This window comes from Stegodyphus dumicola, chromosome 12 (genome assembly GCF_044657685.1).
Source record: "Stegodyphus dumicola isolate Sdum_Otavi_A_Nest chromosome 12, ASM4465768v1".
NCBI lineage: Eukaryota > Metazoa > Arthropoda > Arachnida > Araneae > Eresidae > Stegodyphus > Stegodyphus dumicola.
The window spans coordinates 51,125,478-51,146,109 of NC_140779.1; the positions used below are offsets into that span (position 1 = coordinate 51,125,478).

At 31.6% G+C, this 20,632-nt stretch overlaps 1 protein-coding gene and 1 long non-coding RNA gene across 2 annotated transcripts in view; one reads left to right on the plus strand and one right to left on the minus strand.

The window, feature by feature from the left end:
• LOC118205434 (uncharacterized) overlaps positions 1–10,128 on the plus strand; it is a 70,504-nt gene extending 60,376 nt beyond the window's left edge. Inside the window, exons 2-3 of the long non-coding RNA XR_004760992.2 lie at positions 6,346–6,504; positions 9,273–10,128. This is a non-coding gene — a long non-coding RNA (uncharacterized LOC118205434). The remainder of the gene's footprint in view (positions 1–6,345; positions 6,505–9,272) is intronic.
• Positions 10,129–10,592: 464 nt separating this feature from the next.
• The window catches only part of LOC118205423 (homeobox protein Hox-B4-like), a 94,599-nt gene continuing 84,559 nt past the window's right edge, over positions 10,593–20,632 (minus strand). The window contains exon 2 of the mRNA XM_035377715.2: positions 10,593–20,382. Within this exon, the coding sequence (XP_035233606.1) occupies positions 19,961–20,382 (422 nt within the window). The 3' untranslated portion in view covers positions 10,593–19,960. The remainder of the gene's footprint in view (positions 20,383–20,632) is intronic.

Below are 20,632 nucleotides of genomic sequence, written 5' to 3' on the forward strand. Positions count from 1 at the left end.
GAGATACCTAGTATTTAAACTGAGATTTCTGGATTTTAAGGAAGAGCGTGTTTTCGAGAGCACGCTACGTTCAGTTCCTGCCAGCTTTGATAGGTGTAATGTTTCGGCTGCGGGTTGTTCGCTGCCGGCAAATTGATTTTGACGGCCAGATAAAATGACTGAGTCAGCTTTGAGTAAGATTAAAATTATGTAGTTCTTTTACTACTGTTACAATTTTAACTTTAAATTTTACTGTTTCTGTATAGTTGTTTTACTACGAGTTGTGGCTGATATTGTTAGCGCAAGAAATTGCTTTTATATTCCAATTCCTGTCTAATAAAAAAGATGATTATAATCAAGACTTGTAGTTACTTCAGGTCTAGCGATGATTCGCTTTACGACTTTACGCCTGATATTGTTATTGGTTCCAGATCAAGTAAAATTCCACACTCTCTTGTGACTTGTTATTCAGTGCCACTTAGTTTCATCATTTCTAATGATGTTACTTACATTGTCTACTTTTTGTTTTGAATACTGGTTTAATTTATATATTTAAATCACATTAAAGTGCATGAATACAGGTAAACTTGTAATGGTACATTTTACGTAAATTACAATATCGGTTACTTCACTTTTCTCATGTTTCTGTGATTACGTTCGCATTAACCATGATCGTCAATTAACCGTGGATATCATTCCATTCCACCCTCAACTCCCTAGCTAGATGGGAGTTGATTTTCTACAGAGAGAATAAAATTCGCTTTGTTTTAGGAAGAATACATCTGAATTTACATTCAACACATTTTACTAACGGTTAAGACTGAAGTTGATTCTGACCTTTACACCTCATTTCGTCCCATATTCCCTCAGCCCAGAGGTTTATACATATTTTATGGCAAGCAACGTATTTTAAACTTAAAGGAAGAATCGTAATCAGGAGGACTTATAATAAATCTTCTGTATTCCCACCGCAGTTTGCCTTCCTATTAGAGTGGAAGTTTCTAATCAGTCTAAATTCTAACCTCTTTGGCTTCCCGGCTATTCTAACCTTCTTGAATCAGACAGAAAAACAAAGTAGACAGATACCTTGTATTGCACACGCCAAGTCTTTCTGCTCGCAGGACGAAATTCAAGCTTAGGTGCGAAGGAAATATAAGTGTTGAACACAGTACAGTTCAGTTTGTCCTACTCAGCTTCGCGTAGGGTCACTGATATTGTATCCAACTAACTGATTTTAAAGTTTAAGCCAATAGCTGTAGTCAAGTTATGTACTGCATTATTTTTTAAGTTCAAATCACCAGCGACGACAAAATAAAATCAACTTTAAATTTTGATTTAGTTTCAGGGTGAATGGTTGGCAGACGAAACGTATTATGTGCTCATGACTAAAGTCTGCACACAGAAACATATTTCAAAGTTACGTAATTTTATTGCATCAAAAATTTTATTACATTTATCAATCTAAGGAACTATTTGCCTCTATTTCAGCTAAATAACTGTTCACAGATCCAGACAACTTTGCTGTTCTACTGAACTAGTCATCTTAGTTGTCGTCGTTAGAGGAGTAATGTTCACTAGCCATATTTAATGTGCATATTTAATGTCTCTTGTATGTTGCTAAAGGCTCTTGCCAACGATAGGAGTAATCTTGCTCTCCTTACCACGATGTACTTCGTGAGCTTGTTTTGATGTTACTGTCAGAGAAGTGAGATAAGTCACAATACACAACAACAAGGCGTTAGTTGTGTAACTAGTAGCACATCCAGCTAGAAACTGGTAAATCCACGGTTCGAATCTCGACGAGACTTAGTTACTTATCGCGTTTCTCGATTTAAAAAATCCTATAAAAATTTTCTACATGCCAAGAAATGCTGATCACTTCCAAAGAATTCCGTTTCAGGAGATTTCATCACAAGAGCTTTCAGTATGTTTTATTCAGACGGATGAGTAATAAATAGACAGGTGCCATTTAAATGACAATATAAAAGTTGATACTGAAATTAGCTGAAAGAATATAAGGTATTTTTCCCGCCTTCTTAGTATGACTTCGTGGTGTAGTGGTCAGCACACTAGGCGCGTATTCGAGAGGTCTATGGTTCGTGCCTCGGCGAGGGCATTTCTCATTTTTCACATCTCTTGCTTCAGAATAACCTAATGCCTCTACAAGAATAACAGGAACTAATGTAAATAAACTGAAATAAATCTTGTAAAAAATTTTTTGAATGAATCTCAGTTTTTAACCAATGGGAATTGCACAGACATTATCTGCAAGATGAATTGTTTTTTAGAGAGATTGTCAATCTAAAGAATTTTAAGGAAGTTTAGTATCAGAAAAAATTCAGAACTGAAATTAGAATGAATGCATTAGCGATTGAAACGACTTCAAGAAAGTTCCCAATTAAAAGAAATCTGGGTTTTTTAATAAATCTAACAAGTCAGCTAACAATACATGCAAGGCAAAAGATAATAACAATACGACGCAGAAAATGCTCACTCATATTTTCTAATGAATTTAAAATAAACAGGTTTCTATTTAGTCTAGAGACACTGAAGAATAATTCATATATGCATATTGTGCAAGCAAATCTAATCTTCAACTGGTCTCAAACATTTACACAGAAAGTGAATCCATGTACTCAAATCTATGACAACTCTTTGAAAATCTGGCTGTGCGCGAGGATGCATGGAAAATTTTTATGTTTTGAGCTCTACAACGTTTACCAGTGGCGGATTTTAATTTTAAGGCTGTATTTTGCACATTAACTGAAAACTATGTATCTCCTTCGAGGCATAATACAATAAATAGAAATTAAAAATGGATATTACACAATAAAACATGATTGTTTATCACTGGCTTAAAATAAAAATATAAAATATTATTTTAGAGAATACATTATTGCATTGTATTATAAGGTATTTTTCCCGTCTTGCTAGCGTGCCTTCGTGGTGTAGTGGTTCTGCACGCTGGGCCGGTATTCCAGAGGTCCGTGGTTCGATTCACGCAAAGCCGGTTGCTCATTTTTCATCTCTCCGGCTTTTCCAATTAACCTAATATCTCTACAGTATAATTAAATTATGTAGATAAAAATCATGTCAAAAATTCTTATTTCATGACATTTTTAAAGGGTTATTAGTCTTGAAACACGATTTTAAGTTGTTTCACTTTTCACTCGTTGTCATTCGGCAAAATGTAAGCTATTAGGTTAGATTTTAGAATTGTTTGTAATATATGCTCCAACATTGAAAAAATCATGTACCAATGTTCGAAACTTAAAAGTTCTCTTTTTGCACTATTGTACGAAATAAAATCGAGCATATATGAATGGAGCGTATGTTGAATGGAGCATATATTGGAGCATATATAATAAAATGGAGCATATATAGAAAACTGGTCACGTTATAACATGACCAGTTTTCAATTCTAATATTGATATTCAATCGTACTATGGGACATGCTTATATCTTCGTTATATACTGCTCAAATGTAGTTATGGGAGTGACAGAAGTTTCTACTGTCGGTATATTCTCTTATCAGTCACGATGATGATACCATGATAAATTGATAACAAAAGTTTCTCTATATTTCAATTTAAAGTTTATATTTCAATTTAAATTTACAACCGTTACTTGCAGTTATTATGCTTACATAATAGTAACTAAAACATTTTCTTTAGCATTTCTGAAGCTACCAGTTTGAGATGAGTATGATGACTATTATTTCTAAAACAAAGAACATGTTTTTGTGCTCATGTAAGCAGTATTAAATTTATTCTCAAAGGATCTCTCTCACAAAACAGTTTCTGTGCAAGTGAATACTCTAATCTATAGGAAACTGTCCCAGTTATTTAAGAATATACTGAATATTAATCCTGTGCACATTTAATCTCTTTTAAATTTTATATTCTTGGTATTAAAACTCTCCCTTACAGTACAGATATTATGCATGATAACAAAAATTCTAACATTTGAATAATCTGCTTGAAATGTGTCCTGATTGTTTAAGAATATGCTGAATGCTTTTATTACACACTTTTAATTATTAATAAATTTTAAATATTTAGTATTAAAGATCATCCTCTCAAGAAAGCTATAAAACAAGTTAATAGAAAATTTTATGCAATTAGTCTGCAGGAAATCTGTCTTAACTCTTTAAGATAATATTAAATGCCATTCTCGTCGTTCATAAATCAGTATTAAATTTTATATTCTTAGAATTTAAAAAGGTCTACTTAACAAGAAATATAACCTATAAGTTAACAGTATTCTAAAGTATGAGAAGCTGAACTAATTGTACCAATCATTTAAGAACATACATCATAAGGTACTTTTCCCGCCTTCTTAACGTGCCTTCATTGTGTAGTGGTCTGCACGCTAGGCGCGTATTCCAGAATTCCGCGGTTCTATTCCCCGCGAAGGCGTTGCATATTTTTCATCTTGCCGGCTTCCTAAGCAAAACCTACAGTGGCCCTCGAACTAAAAGGGTGATGGATAATGATTTTCCTCACCCAGGATTTGGCGATTGTATCCCCTAAAAACCCCAGTCGCCCTTTAAAAGGGGTAGTATATAAAGTATTTCCCCCCACCTTCTTGGCATGCATTCGTGGTGTGCTGGTCTGCAAGCTGGGCGCGTATTCCAGAGGACCGCGGTTCGATTCCCTGCGAAGGCGTTGCAAATTTTTCATCTTGCCTGCTTCCAAAAAAATACCTAATGTCTCTACAACTGAATTGTGTTCTTCTGCTCATATGATCGGTGGCTCACCAGCAGTCAAACGGCAAAGTCGCTGAACGCTGGTAGTTCGGTCCGAGGTTCGAATTCACGCCAACTAACTGGCTGCATGAGCGTTTCCACGGTTTTCCTCATGTATAACGTATATACGAGAGAGTTTGCCTTAAGAAGTCCTCCACAGAGGCATCCCTCTCCTTAGGCAGATAGCCTTCGAGGCTTTGCCGTAATTAAATAAACCAAACCGAACTTTAGGCAGTTAGCCCTTGTGTGCTTTGCCTTAATAAACCAAACCAGACCAATCATTTAATCAGCGTTTAAAGTCTTAGTATTAAAACAAGCATTTCTAGAATGTGCTGAATTCTGTTCTTGCAATAATTTAAACAGTATTAAATTTTATATTCTTGGTAATAAAGGCCCGTTCTCGTAAGGAAGGTGTACAATGTAAGCTAACAACAACCTAGATGGCAGAATATTTGCCCGAAATATTTAACATTATTTTGGGATTGAAAAGAAACTCCAATGCGAAACTCAGAATAAGGCAAAACAGCAACCTTATTATGGTGCAACTTTTAAATAGAAATGAGGTTTTTCCTTATTTTAAATATTTTAGTATATCATGTGTAATGTAAGAAATCTGATATCCATAAAATCCTTTTCCTATCAGTTTAATAAGCAAATCTAAAACATGCTTGACTGCTTTAGAGATGAAAGGAAGCAATTGAAAAGCTGATTTCTTTAATTGGTTCCAAGCGCATTCATCCATTTGCTTTAAAACAAGGTAAAGATTGATTCTTCAGAGCATAGCGTATTTATCTATTCCTAAGGAAATAAGTCTGCTGCTTGGGCGATTTGCGCCAGTGGGCAAGACGAAGGGAGCTGTCAACTGTGATGAGTGATTTTCGGACAAAAAGTTGGTCACGATGTCATGCGAATGGTGTTCATTCTCAGAGGATATATTAAGTTGGAACGAATTTCTTGAATCCAAAAACCTTATCGCAGATTCTTTTTTTTTTCTTGGTTTTATTTTGTAGATAGCATTAATTTATTTTTTATTGGAAAAATTTGCTGACTGAGCTTACGATGTTTGTAAGGGAAATAGAACTAGCTCTTTAGGAAATCGCCTGGAATAGGTTAACAAAACAAAATAGAGGAATTTAATTGCCTTTTTTTTCGAGATCTCTAAAAATATATTTCCAACCCTCTTAATATTGTATCCTTAGTTTAAAAAATAATCGAAATAATAATAAGAATAGTTTAAGTATAGAAATAATAATAAGAATAGTTTAAGTATAGAAATAATAATAAGAATAGTTTAAGAAATAGTTTAAAGAAGACAGCAGTATGCTGCCAATAAGTTTTTGAAAGTAAAAACTCCCAGTGACTGCATTTAACTGATGAAGACTAATACCTAAAGCGTAACTAGTCTGCTCAAATTAAAGATTACAGGCTGAATTCTTCAAACTTCAGAAAGTTTTATTTGGGTTTCTTTTTGCTATTCTATGGGGTCGATGATAATAATCATGGTGCCGTGATGAAAAGGATAAGCTTAAAATCATAGCTATTTTTTTGTTTTCTGAAATAATGAATTAAAAATTTCAGTTAAAATAACTTTTTTGCAAAATTATTGTTTTATCTTTCAGAGACTGTCTTTATGCTTAGCTGACGAATGGAAATTATGATTTTGTCTAGTGCATAGTTTACCAACAAGAGGTCACTGCCTACCTGTGTACCCTGAAGAGATATAGGGAAGCATTACTTGTCCGAGGAGTAGGAAGAAGGCATTAGGAAACAAGTAGAGAGTAAGAACATGCTTAGAATATTTGGTTGCCTACACAAGCCTTGAGGTGGGGAAGTTTAAATGTTCACTTGATTGTACAACTATTACAACTATGCATCTTTACAAGAATTATACAAAATTACTCCTTCCTGGCCTGTTATACCATTTATTGGTACAAATTGCATGTAGTTCCATTTATCTCTTTCTACTGATTGAAATTTACAAATCAATCTATTAAAGCATGACCACAATTATTTATCTGTAGTACGCCTAAGTAGAATGTTCTTTCTCTATAAAGTGCTGTGCAGTCTGCGATACAATTTGTTCATATTTTGCAAGTTCATTTTGTAAGCTGAACCTGAAGAATCTTTATACGTTACTATTCTACTGACGTACAGTGAGATAATTTTAATTAATAATTTAATGTAAAGTAGATGAAAAATGTACTCACTCTGTTTATGCTTTTCATTCGGTACCCGTAGATAGATTCAAAAGACCTTTAATGTATCGTTGTTGCAGCAGTAGAGGAGGATACAGTAGAGGCTTTATCAGGGCTTTAGGTAGGGCTACTGCCAAGAGTGCTTCACCGAAAAAATATAATTAAGAATTTTTGGGAACACCAAACACCACATTTTGTGAAACGTTTTTGTCATGATTTAGCTACTTTTGGATTATAGGGTAGGAGGTCAAAACATTTTTACCCCATTTCTGCCATTTTGTGGACGTCGAAACATTCTGTATTGGGAGCCAAATGCAAGTAAACCTCGCCTTGAGGGCCCTGAAAACATTTGAAGAGAATATTGAATAAAATAAACATTGAAAATGCAGGACTGAGCTGAAAATGATTGGGAAACTATAACCTAGTGAACATTTCCAATTAAATTGAAGCAGCACACTAAAAGTAATATAATAATTTTAATTGTAGTGTTTCAGTTCCGTTTTCAAACAGTGTATGGAAAAATAAAAATATCATGTAAGGTTAAGGTACAAAATATTTATGTTTAGCTAATGTAAAATAGTAGTGCATTGTGGTGACGATTTAAATAAAATAGTTGTTTCAAAGTTAGTCAAGTCTTGAAACATTAGTCAGCATTTTAACTAACTATCCCTTCTCTATTATTTTAGAAACCTGAAAATAAATAGAAGCAGAAACAATATTACTACAGAAATACACAAGAGAAACACTGCAGCCAATAGGTGTTTCAATCTTATACGAAAATAAATGAAATCAAGCGTAATTCAAAGAAAACAAAGGTTTTACTTTCACTGTTTTATGCATGTGAAACTTGGACCGTGACGCTCACGAATGAGGATATGTTGAGCATTTTGGGGAGGATGGTTTTACGAAGTATATTTGGAGGAATACGAAGAGATAGTGTGTAGCTTAGAAGATCAAATTCGAAGTTATATCCCTCATATAATGAACCTTCTTTTTTTACTCATACTACTAAAGCATGAGTAAAGCGAGTTGATCTTGCCTCTTTTTTTTTAGCTCACATTTTGCAAGCCCACATCTTGTTTAACCTAGCTATAAATAATTACAATTTTTAAAGCTATATTAGACCTCACCTTAGCATGTTTTATGAAATGTAAAAGCATATGATTTTTGCAAATGTAGTTTGCAGGAATTCAGATCAAATTAAAAAGAACAAAACCGGCGAAAAATGTTAGGGGAATATAGTTAGAAGTGGGACATATATAAATCCTGCACTGACCCGAAATCAAAATGACCTTGCTTATAAGAAGACCCATTTTTCTTCCGGAGAGGGAGAGAAGAATCATTGAAATTAGATATCACCAACGAAAGTGATTCTCCCTTTCTCTGCTTCCCCCCGGGCTTGATCCCGGCGTTCCGTCTAGGTCAGTACCTATACAGACTGGACTTATGAGGAAAAATTAACAGTCTTCACAGTGACTAGAACCATCGTTTATTCGGTGGCAGGTTCAAGCTCGACAGGGGCCGTATTGGTACAGTCGTGTCTGTTTCTTAGTTATGGGGACGGTACATGATTAGATTTCGAAAGTTGTCCTTGGTGTTTAGCTCTTTTTGGTAACACTGGGGAACGTTTGATGTTTAACATGCGTTCTATGTTTTTCCGGTGGATTCGTTGTAATCCACCATTATCTTTGCGTTACAAAACCCAGACTTTGTGAAATTGAAACTGTCCCCCTGAGTTGACCTGGGGCCTATGCCTTCTTGAAACGCCTCTAGAGCTTGCAGCGATTAACCGTGTGAGGCAACCTGGAGCAAGTCAAGTCTGGGTGCCCCTTCCTCTTAGTGCACTGACCCTTTCTTTGGTGATATAGTGTCCAATACAAAGTGAAACTACACTTTCATTGAAATATTCTTTTTTTAACATTTTATAATATAAAATCATAGTATTAAATACATGAATTGTTGGTGTTGAATTTATCTAGCTATAATGTTTGCTGCTACAGTTGTTAAATAAAGGAGAAATTTTTGACAATTATTGAAGAATTGAGAAATATCTTGAAAAGAATATTAAACGAAGTTTCTGATCGCACAGCTGTACTTTTCAGTCTCTCTATGTATAATTTGTCTAAATCGTATCGCTTTATCTTTTTTTAATATTTTACAGTTTGTAATTTCTTTTAAAATGTACTTGTTATCCTTTTTCAATAAATTTGTAAGCTCTGTTACGAACATCATTTTAAACAATTTGATTGTTCTGAAATTTATTTAAAATGATTATGATAAAATTCTATTTTATTCCGAATTCTAATTTATTTTGATTTCAAATACTGTTATTTTTTCTGACTCTCTTTCAGCCATTCGAACAATTTCTGCATATAATATCGCGGAATCAAAAACGCTGCTGAATTTTGTAAAAGAACTCTTCATCTTCTAGCCTCAAAAGGGATGACTGTTGACGTACAGTGGATCCTGGGTCACGTTTGAATAACTGGTAATGAGTGGGCTGGTAAACTAGGTAAAAAAGGAACTGAAATTTTGAAATCAAATAATAACATAATACCATTTATATGAACGAAAAGAATAGTGACAAACACCCTGAAGAAAAAATGTTTAAGTTAGAAGAAATTAAGAAGTGAAGGGATTTGATTTGTAATATCCCAGACTCTCCCAGATCCATCGCAGTTTCGGCGTTTTATTTGAAGACCGGACATGATTCTCTCGCTAAACATCTGCGCCGTATTACTATATATGACAGTCTCTCGTGTACTTTGTGCAACCAGAATTTTGAGATCGACAGAGATAATTTGCTAACATGTCCTCTTTGAAGAAAGAAAACCTATGCTGTCGATATTGACGGGTTAAGGTGTTGACACAATTGACATCCAGAGACTAATTTGTTATTATTATTATTATTATTAATGCTTAATACAGTCACTTGTTATACCATTTCCTAGTAGTTGTTGTTATCGTTTGATGTAGTTATTGTTATTGTAATGAGGTTAATTACCGTTTTGTCTTTTTTGTATTTCTATTTTTGTATTTTTTGCATGCTCCAATCTCATGCATCTTTGATGCATGTGGGCCAATGATGTATAATCAAGTGCCTTTGCAATAAAAATAAATAAATAAATAAATTAGTTTCTTTGTTATTATTATTAGCCTAAATTTGAAGGGCAGATTGTTTGAAAGTATTATATGATCTCTAATTCAGAACTATTTCTTTGTTCATTTAAGTAACTTTCATAACCCCTAGTAATACTAATCAGCATTTTCATGTGATCTTTAAAACTTTAATAATATTATGGGCAATGTTCTATGTATATGAACATTTAGGCCTATTTGATTTCATTCATATTATCAAATTTGGAGCTCCATGTCTATAATCAATCATTCTAAAGATGCTTCATTGATCAGTATTTTTGAAAATTCTGCATGCAAGTTTCATTTGTATATTACAACACAAAGATTTGGAGAATGTAGAAAAATAAAGAAAAGTGTCTTAAGTAATCTTTTACACATTATTTTATTAAAATCTTCTTATCAGCAAAATTTTCTTACTCATCATATGTACATGTTCTGTTTTAGTCTGTTAAATACATACATTTTACGGATTCTGTACATGTTTTTGTTTCGTTACTGTTTGATTCAGAAATCGAAAAAGAAAACGAACAAAGAAAATTTCTCATCCATATTTTATACAAATACAAAACATGATACAATTTATAATTTTGATCTAATAAATTAAATCACAAAATAATACATTTTACAACACATTGACTGCAACTGGCAAAATGATATTCATAGGAAATGTTCTCTCACACAAATATAGGCCTACTAAACTGTCTTAAGTTATATTCCATATTAAAGGGGATCATGAGACAGAATGCAGATAGCATTACAAACTGGAAGCAGCTCAAACTGATTGTGCTTCTTGATAAAAATTCTACATGGTAGAATATCTGTTAAGAATTATATCGCAATTTGAAATAAAAAACAAAAAGGTAGTCAAACAATATGCTTAGTTACGTGAAAAATGTGTCCCGATCTGTGTCAGTATCATGGGCAAGATTGAAAATTAACATTATTTTGATTATACAGAATACGTACGGTAGTATTAAATCAGAAGATACGAGAATATTACTGGAAGGATGCAGGAATAGAAGGCAGAAGATTGTCGCCTTTAATATATACATGAAAATTTAACTCTCAGTTAAATAACCTCCATTTGATTTTCATAGCTTATCTTTAACATATTAATAATTAATAAAAGATGAATGTTATTTAATATCTAGCAAGTATTCTGCTCTATAGGTTTTAATTTGGGAAATTTTGGGTACAGTAAAATTGTTATTGTTAACTGGCCTAAAATAATGCCCTGACCAAGTTGAAAAATTATGTCAAAATAATAACTTTACAATAAAGAATAATGGGATAATAAAGATTTGAATAAAGTAAAATATAAACAGGCTGGAAGTTTAGTATGTGATGCCAATTTTCGAAAGTTGTTTTTAAAGTACATTGATCCTAATTCTATTATGTTAAAAAGTGAAACAATTGTAGCCTAAAATAATGCCCCGAAACTTATGAAAAGTTATTTCAGAATAATAACAATGCAAGGAAAATCAAAATCTGAATTAAGAAATTTATAAATAGTGCGCATGTGATAGCAAAAATGGCATTGTGCAGTTAACAAAATCTATTTTTAATGCGTAATTCTAAAAATTCTGATATGTTTATAAGCATTACGTTGATGTGTATAATATTGCATTACAATATACTTTTATTACTGAAATCTGAAGTACTTTAGTGATGATTAAAGTAAAATAATTTTCAATACATTTAAATTAAACAAAGCTTTTGTATGTTGATTTATAAATATGTAATGTAAGTGCTGCATTTGGACATATTACAATGATTTAAAACACTGATTATCAATGTTTTCGTAACAGAAATTTCGAAAGAATTTTTAATATTGCTTTACATATTCTTTGGTCAATTATAAATTTTTTTAGTGACGCTGCTATCCTGTGTCAGATGTCAGTTTGTCTGCATTTCTTATTTCTGATATACACTATGTCCGATTACTTTGACTAAAATGATTATATTCGCCACACGAGTTTTTCAAAGTATAATCTTAAATATTGACATTAAGAATAAAGGGAATTCCAGAGACATTTAATTTTAAACTTCTTTTTCCTGAAAGAAATGAATTTGCGTATTTTTGTGCCTACGCACTACTTGAGCACCAAGACAATCCCACTGGACGAAAGCTCTTCATAGACTTATCCATAATAGATTTAAAAGAAATCCTATTTTTAACAGTTAAATATGTAAATGAGTATAACTTACTGATGCTGAATATATGTAGGATTTATGAGACAACATGAAATTTTTCAGCAAGATAAATGACAAAAAATATTCATATCTTTTCATTAAAGATTTGAAAGTGTTAGTTATATCACCCAACTTGGATAGTGGTCAGTGACTTTGACTGCTGTGCCGAAGAGCTCGATTTTGAATCCTGGAGAAGGTATGGATGATTGTAAACGTATAGTGCCTTTGCGGTATGGAATCACTCTAAATATACCTCAAGCCGAAAGTCCTCTCGAAAGGTTAATGGTAGGGGAAGAGGAGTGGGAGATCCTCGGATCCGTCCTTCCTGGGTGCTCTCCATCAAAACTGGGGGGGGGGCGGAACTGAGCAAAGTCACACTGTCACCTGCATTGTGCTCAAGGCTCTTGCCAACGACAAGTGCAATTTTGCACTCTTTTCTGAATTGCCGCGATGAATTTCTTGGATTTGTTCTGATGTTACTCTCAGATAGTTAAGTAACAACAACTACAAAAGTGTCAGTTATAATATCCGTACTACAGCTTAGATCAACAAAATATTTTTACTATCAGTATATATTTTTTGCAGAAAATGAAGTTTTTATAAGCAGCAAAAGAACAATTATTCAAAAATAATGCTCGGTAGGAAAGTTCCGAAAACGTTTAGAAATAAGTGCGAAAAGTGTTGTAAAATTCAATATCCGAAGTTATTTTGACAAAAATACGTTTAACATTGCTGGACAACGAAATCCATCTAAAGATTGTAGCACCTTTTTTATATACGATAGCGGTTAAAGAGAATTAATTAATTTAAAATAACCTGTATGGAGTTCGAATATTGCTAGCCTGCTTTGCGGCATTCAATTCTTTTCTTTCCCAATTCAATTCCTAAAATTATATTCTTTCAACTCTAATATTGATTTTGTTTCGTAACTTCAAGCAAATTTCACTTTAATATAAACCAAGAACTAGATTAACTTAATTCTAAAATTATGCTTTAGCAAAGGAAAATTAATTATTGACATTTAGTGAATAAATTACAAATTTTAATTAGAAATTTTAATTCAAAGTTAGTACCATATTTACTTGAAAAAAGACTCGCATTAAAGTACATAAAAGACACGTTATTTTCTTTGGGTTGAAATTTAATTTCTAAGCTATTAAAACAGACGTTCAAAGTCACAATGCTGTGTAATACCCGTGAAACAAACTTTAATTTATGAGAGCCCTACAACATTATACATAAATGGCAATGATAATGTATAATTGAAACTGAAATTTTCATTAGTAGGCAGAGCGTACAGAGCCACATCAATATTAGTAGATAAGAGAAGGTTAAAATTATATTCTATTTCTTGATTTAATTAAACTGAGAAGTTCATTTCTTTAGTGTTGAAATTCTCAAAATTCACAAAATTTCTTTTTATATTTAAATACTATGAATATTTATATGCATGACGTTAATTCCAGATACATTTTGAAAATGACATTGCAGACTTTGCTGGCATAAAAAAATATTCCTGCTTTGCGGCATCAACTTCTCGATGTAACGCTCTGTAAAAGTAATTAGATAATCAATGAAAATTTCAATCAAAATATATATATATCAAATTGAATTAACAGTTAAATTTTGGACTGTTTTACCTTTGTAACTAAATAGCATTTTCATCGTTATTAGAAAAATTCGAAATCAAGTAATATTTTTAATAACAATGATAAGACAATGATAAATTGTGTCTGAAGTTGTGGCTAGAAAGCTGTATTTCGCTTTTATTCAATCATTGTAATTGTTTTGGGTAGTTCGTGAAAAAAAGCATATTAAAAATATTAAACTTTAAAATCAATTTGAGTATGTTTCTATGATGTTTAGCGGATATCATAAAAATGTTTTAAAATAGTTTAAATCATTCACATATGCATTTAATGTACAAGTTTAGTTCTTATGTATGTATGTATCTCGTATAACTCGAAAATGATTAGCCGTAGAACGTTGAAATTTTGTATAGGGGATTAGTGTAACATTAAGTTGTGCACTTTTCTTTTTTATTGCAAACCGACAGTACCAAGCATATATATATATATATATATATATATATATATATATATATATGGTCGTATTCGTTGGCCGTATTCATATACATCCAATTACACAAATACTTTAAATGAAAAAAATATTCATGTTTTGCAATGTCAAATTAAAAAAAAATAATAAATTTCGACAAATAATGAAATCTATCTTTTAAAGCGATCTCCCGCCTCCTATACTAATGTTTGGAAAAAATTTTATACTTGTTAGGAAAAAATAAAATTATAAGAAGTGTGAAACCCGTATAATAAAAATTGAAGGGGATATTTAATTTCAAAATTTGCAATTTTTGATGTCATTTTCAACTTGCCTCGAGAGCTCAGATAATTACGTTGGACTAATTTGAGGTAATAAATTTAAATGAAGTGCAGCCAAAAAAAAAAAAGTGTATAATTTAATAGGCCGTAAATTTAATAGTTTCCACATTAGCTTTTTTAATTCTGCTGACATGAAACTTGAAATATAGGGACTATTAATAATGTGATTGTTTTATTACGTTTTACAGTTTATTTGATGAATATTTCTATTGCACTGCTTCTTTTTAATCAGGCAAAATTTTCGATTTATCAAATTTCAAACATGGCTTTCGAAAATAAGAATATATTTTTATAATTTAAGCAAATGCTGTCTGCATTCTGTCTCATACACAACATCACGCATCGTATTCAGTTATATCACCCTGAGTTGTATCTACTCAAACTTCGGTGAGAAACGTGATATCTAATTCTTGCTAAAATGCCTAAATGAGGGGGCAATACGGTGTCCCTTTCCTTAAATCCAGACACTACACATATTTTATTTACGAAAACACATCACTGGGAATGTCTCACAATTGCTCCATAATTCATTAATTGCAAATGAATTCATAAATGTACAGAGAATGCTCCATAAATATATAACTGTACAATCACTATACAGCAGCGGCATGTGCTATTTATTAAATAAATACATACACTGTACACATTTTTTAGATACACTTCTAATGCCGCTAAGCTAAATACATAAACATATACAGTCAGTGCCAGTCAGTTTCTTCTTCTTCAATGGTTATTAACAATCTGATTGCAAAATTCAAAAAAGAAATTCGGAGACGATGCTGATAAGTTAGTTCTGGACATGGTTCATGGACGTTATATCAGGAGTAATTCGGTTTTGTGGATCACTGGGAATCACTAAAGAACAGCAATTATTTTTTGATGGAAGGAAGATGGCTTCTTTATACCCTGCTAATGCAATTGCTAGACGCATGTGCAAAAAATGCGGAAGATTTTTAGTAAAAAATAAAGTACCTCATATTTATTCAAAAACAGTACTTTTTATGTCATGAATTGATGCACTATAAAAAAGTATGAGTTGTCTCAATTAAAAAAAAACATTATGAGAGTAGATTCCAGTGTTATCGATTCATTTTATTGTTTCCAAAATTATAGTTCTTTCAACTCTAATATTGATTTTGTTTCGTAACTTCGAGCAAATTTCACTTTAATATAAACCAAGAACTAGATTAACTTAATTCTAAAATTATGCTTTAGCAAAGGAAAATTAATTATTGACATTTAGTGAATAAATTGCAAATTTTAATTAGAAATTTTAATTCAAAGTTAGTACCATATTTACTTGAAAAAAGACCACTTCGAATATACGATCCTCCTTACATTTTAGAATGAATTTAAAGAAACAAAAATGTAGATACATATTTTATTTTGTTCTGAAGTAATTTTGAGAAAGATAATCTAATTTTTTTTTATCTCCAAAATTCTCTTGAAATAACAGCTCTCTTAAAGGAGAACCAAAGATAATTTAATGACGTTTTGCTACTGATTTTCTTATTTATCAATTTACCAGATACAGATCTAGATTGAAATTGCTTTGTCAGACGTAGCTAATATAATTAAAGTTAGTTAAGCAGTTTATACATACGGCTATTAATTGTATAATTTATTTTGCATTAAACAATGTAATTATTCTATATAGTACCGTTTAAACTCCTTTCTTTTATTCTGTAATCTCATTTATCAACAAATCCGTTAGTTAAACCCTACTAAATTTTAGCACAAAAACTTAGCAAAAAAAGAAGGTTTTTGGGAGCGTTCACACGATGTTTTACCATCATTATTGTTATAGACTGAAGGCTTAAAAGTCGTTCACACCTGTTGAGCAAGGAAAAGGATTTAAGCCGTATCTTGTCGAAGAATGTAAAACTGCGCATGCGGGGATGGGCAACTGAACAAAATCATCAGCTGATGCTCATGTTTGCTTCACTGTGACTGGTTGATTCTTCTATCAAGTTGGCATCAATCAAATTCATACACTTAGACAAAATTTTTATACCAGTGTGCATGAAGTTGCAAGGCCTGGTTGCCTTGCAACGAAGTTCAGCTTATGCCACTTGAGTCTCATTAAGTTCTCATGTGAGCGCTCCATTGTTTTCGATAAACACAGTATATCAAAAGGAACTGAAATGCTTTGTTTGCTCGATAAATTAGTTACTGGCATTTCTTTGATCGTTAAACAAAATATCCCTTCATTACATTAATTTTAAATTTATGGACATTTCTGAAAAGTACGAGAGAGAGTGATCACTTTTTTCGCTGAATTGTTTCTGCATTCACTCATTAAAATGCTGATAATGCATGAATGTAATTTAAAAAATATCATCTCCTCTGATGTATTTTTCCCCTCGTTAGTGATGGTGGCAGCTTCATTTATATAAAAATGGTTAAAGTATAACTCATGAAGTAGTATACCAGTATTCAAGAAATATGTCCTCATTGTTATTGCAGTGGATCAAATGTCAAAAGTGCTCATTTTTAGGCTAAGCCCCCCCCCTTGAAAAACATCTCTTCCAGCAGAAATGTAATTACGCATCTCTCACACAGTTAAAAACTTAACCAATTTTATGTGTTTCTCGGATTTTTTTTGGGGAGGGATGAGAACTTTTTAAATATGCAATGTAAAATATATTTTTTTAGTCTCTTTAATCATTTAAGAAATTACTTATTGATAATTACTTATTCTCTTTTTTATTCACAAGTAATTTTATCTTAATAGTAAATGATACCCATAAAAATATGATTAAATCAAGAACCATTTATGAATTCTTTTATGTATCTTATTACTGAAGCCAATATCAATCATAGAAATTACATAATTTTTATATAGTTATTGTATCTGGTAGAGAGAAACATGCACATAAGATAGAAAACCGGGAACACAATTTTTTTTTTTTAAAGCACTGAACTTCATTACAAAATTTAGAACATGAAACCAAAAGGCTTTTATATGTATATAAGCATTTTTTTGCTGTTATTTCTTTTTCTTTTTTTTAATTACCTATACTATTTTTGGTAAAAAAGCTTTCTTAAAACTACAGCATCTTTTCTAAAGAAAAGGTGAAAATTCATTTAAAACATAAATGAAAGATTAATTAAAATCAAATGAATCAAATGAAGTTTAACAGTAACTGCCAACATCACGTGTGTTTGAAAAATATTTTAAATTACAAGAAATATGAGATGGTTAAAATATCAAATTAGACACTTATAGGTAAAAAATATGAATGATTTATATGTATAAAAACAATAAGTCATAAGCACAATCTTAATATAAAATCTATTACATATTTTTAAAGTGTTAATTCGTTTCAAAGTCTGAATTCCCTCAAAATGAATCAAAGATTTAATAACAGTTCAATTTAATAAAACATTTTGAAATATAAAATCTTTAATCTATTAAATAATAATATAAAATCTTTAATCTTTAATCTAATCCTAATGAATTAGGATTAGATTAATTCAGATTTTGAACCTAATTTAATTCATTCTCATAAAATAATTTTTTTTTCACTAGAAAATTCTAATTAAACTCTTATTCTTTTAAAAGATTAACTCCTACTTTATGAAGTAAGTGTTATTTGATATTAATTTTAATTTCAGTTTCAAGTATCATGAATGGCAAAAGCCTGCTTGTGAATATATTTTACATACAAGAAACTGAGAGTTAAAATAAGGCCCAAAGTACTTGAAAAAAACTATAACTACCGCGATATTAAAATATTGAAATTCAGTAAATGGAATTATTTTTATTTGTTTAAATAAAACATGGAATTAAAATCTTGATTTCAAGATGTAATATTAGTTTATAACTTTAAATTATTTTTATTAACAAAGTTTCATTTACTATAATTAGAGAGCAAACGATATTATGAACTAAAAAAATTCTTTAATTGATCTCGTTTTCAAAACAAACTTTTAAAATTTTGAATATTTAAAAAAAATTAAATATTTAATTGAATACAATAATATGCATTTCTAAATTCATAAACATTTTTAAGCTGTTGATGTTTTAAGTCGTTAATTTTAATTCATATGCAAAATAATATGCTCAAAAAGGCTGAAATTTGCTCAAAGTTTCATTCAAAAGCAGAAATTTACATTTCTATTTAAGATTTCTATATTTTTCAGTATCAAGAATCAAAGGCAGATACATATTTTTCCCTTTTTTTACGTAAATATTAGATTTATTTTACCTTATACTGATGTAAATGTTAAAAAATTAAGGAAGTTTTCATGTCAAACCGTACTTGTGATTTGGTATAATGACAGAGTAAAATTTTGTTTCATACATTCCATTTCATATTTGTTATTATAAATACAAATTATCTTCAGTATATAAATGCTTGATAAATTTTTGTGAGAAGTTGTATGAATTGTTATGCAGATGATAAATTGTATAAATAGTGATGAAAATTGTATGTAAAAATAAAATTGGCTTAAATTGTTATTATCCACTAAGCATTACTTAAATATAATATTAAATGATAATTAATCCTGATAAAATGTTAAATTTAACTTTTACATTTTCGTCATTAATGAGGATTCAGTAACTGTAGGCTAATTAATCATTATGATTTGAGTTACAAAATGTATAAAATATGATATTTAGACTGTGCAATCAGGAAAAATTTTTCAAGCATAGTATTGACAATTTCGCCATAACTTCAGTTACGAGTTTCCTTAAACAACATGGCACTAAACAGCAGAAGAATGCGTAAGGAGTCATATACGCTTAATTCAAAATCAAAAACCATGATTTTCTTATTTATATCACAAGTTTAAACACCTTATATTGTTCACCTATTCTTTACCTGCAACTTTGTTCCACTATTTCTTTGTGTCCAGGTAACATTCGTAGATTAGGTGAACAGAAGCATTTCTATTCACATTCAACGTGGCAAGCAGTGGGACGATTATTTCAAGTGATTTGGCGTTGTTCTATGTCAGAAAGTGTTCTCTGGTACAACTAGCACGTATGAAACATGGAAGGAAGGGACAATGGAGAATGTTGCCCGAAATGCTGCAAATGGAATTTTTCTAATGGTGATATTTATGATGGTATGCATTGCAAAGTTCTACAAGTAGTCATCCTTGCAATGTATTGCTTATTGCCATTAGTGAATCGTAATAGGTGTGCTGCGTTGAATACGCTAGCAGCATCTCGAAAAGTGCCTTCCTTCTTGAGGTGCTTGGTGTGATAAACTTTACAGTAACTTTTTAAAGTCTACTGCATTGTCCATATTGCAAAAGTGTCAATATACAGTGGTAGAGTTTGGCATGCGAAGAGCGTATCACAGCTCTGTGAGGCCATATTCATCTTTGGGTTCAATAGGCGTGCTGCATGGCGGCATATGGGGTGTGTGAAGACCTCTGCCTTGGAGAGGGACGAGTGCTGGCTGTTGAGGCCTGTTGCTGCTGGTATTGCTACTGTTACTATTGTTAGCATTGCTTGCGCTGTTGGTATTTGGCTGTTGCTTTTTCTTAACGTTTTTCGTATTGGGAAGTTTGTTGTCTTTTTTCCACTTCATGCGCCGATTCTGAAACCAGATTTTTATTTGTCTTTCGGAGAGGCAGAGGGAGTGGGCGATCTCAATGCGCCTCCGCCTCGTCAAGTAACGATTGAAGTGGAACTCCTTCTCAAGTTCCAGAATCTGATGCCTTGTGTAAGCAGTCCTCTGTCGTTTCGGTTCGATACCTGGGAAGTTTCCATTCACTGAAAGCAAAGAAAGACAAATATGATTATCAGGCAGAACGAATAGTAATTGCAAACGTGAAATAGAAGAAACTGAATCAAATGAATAGCATCTTTTCAGAACTGAATCAGGAGAGAATACAACTCGCTGAAAGGACTTGCATTCATTCATGCGTGGAAGTTTAGATGTGAGTCTGATACTAAAAGATTTATTGTATGATTTTTATCTTTTAATTCTTGAAACAAACACATTCCTGCCTCTACCACAACT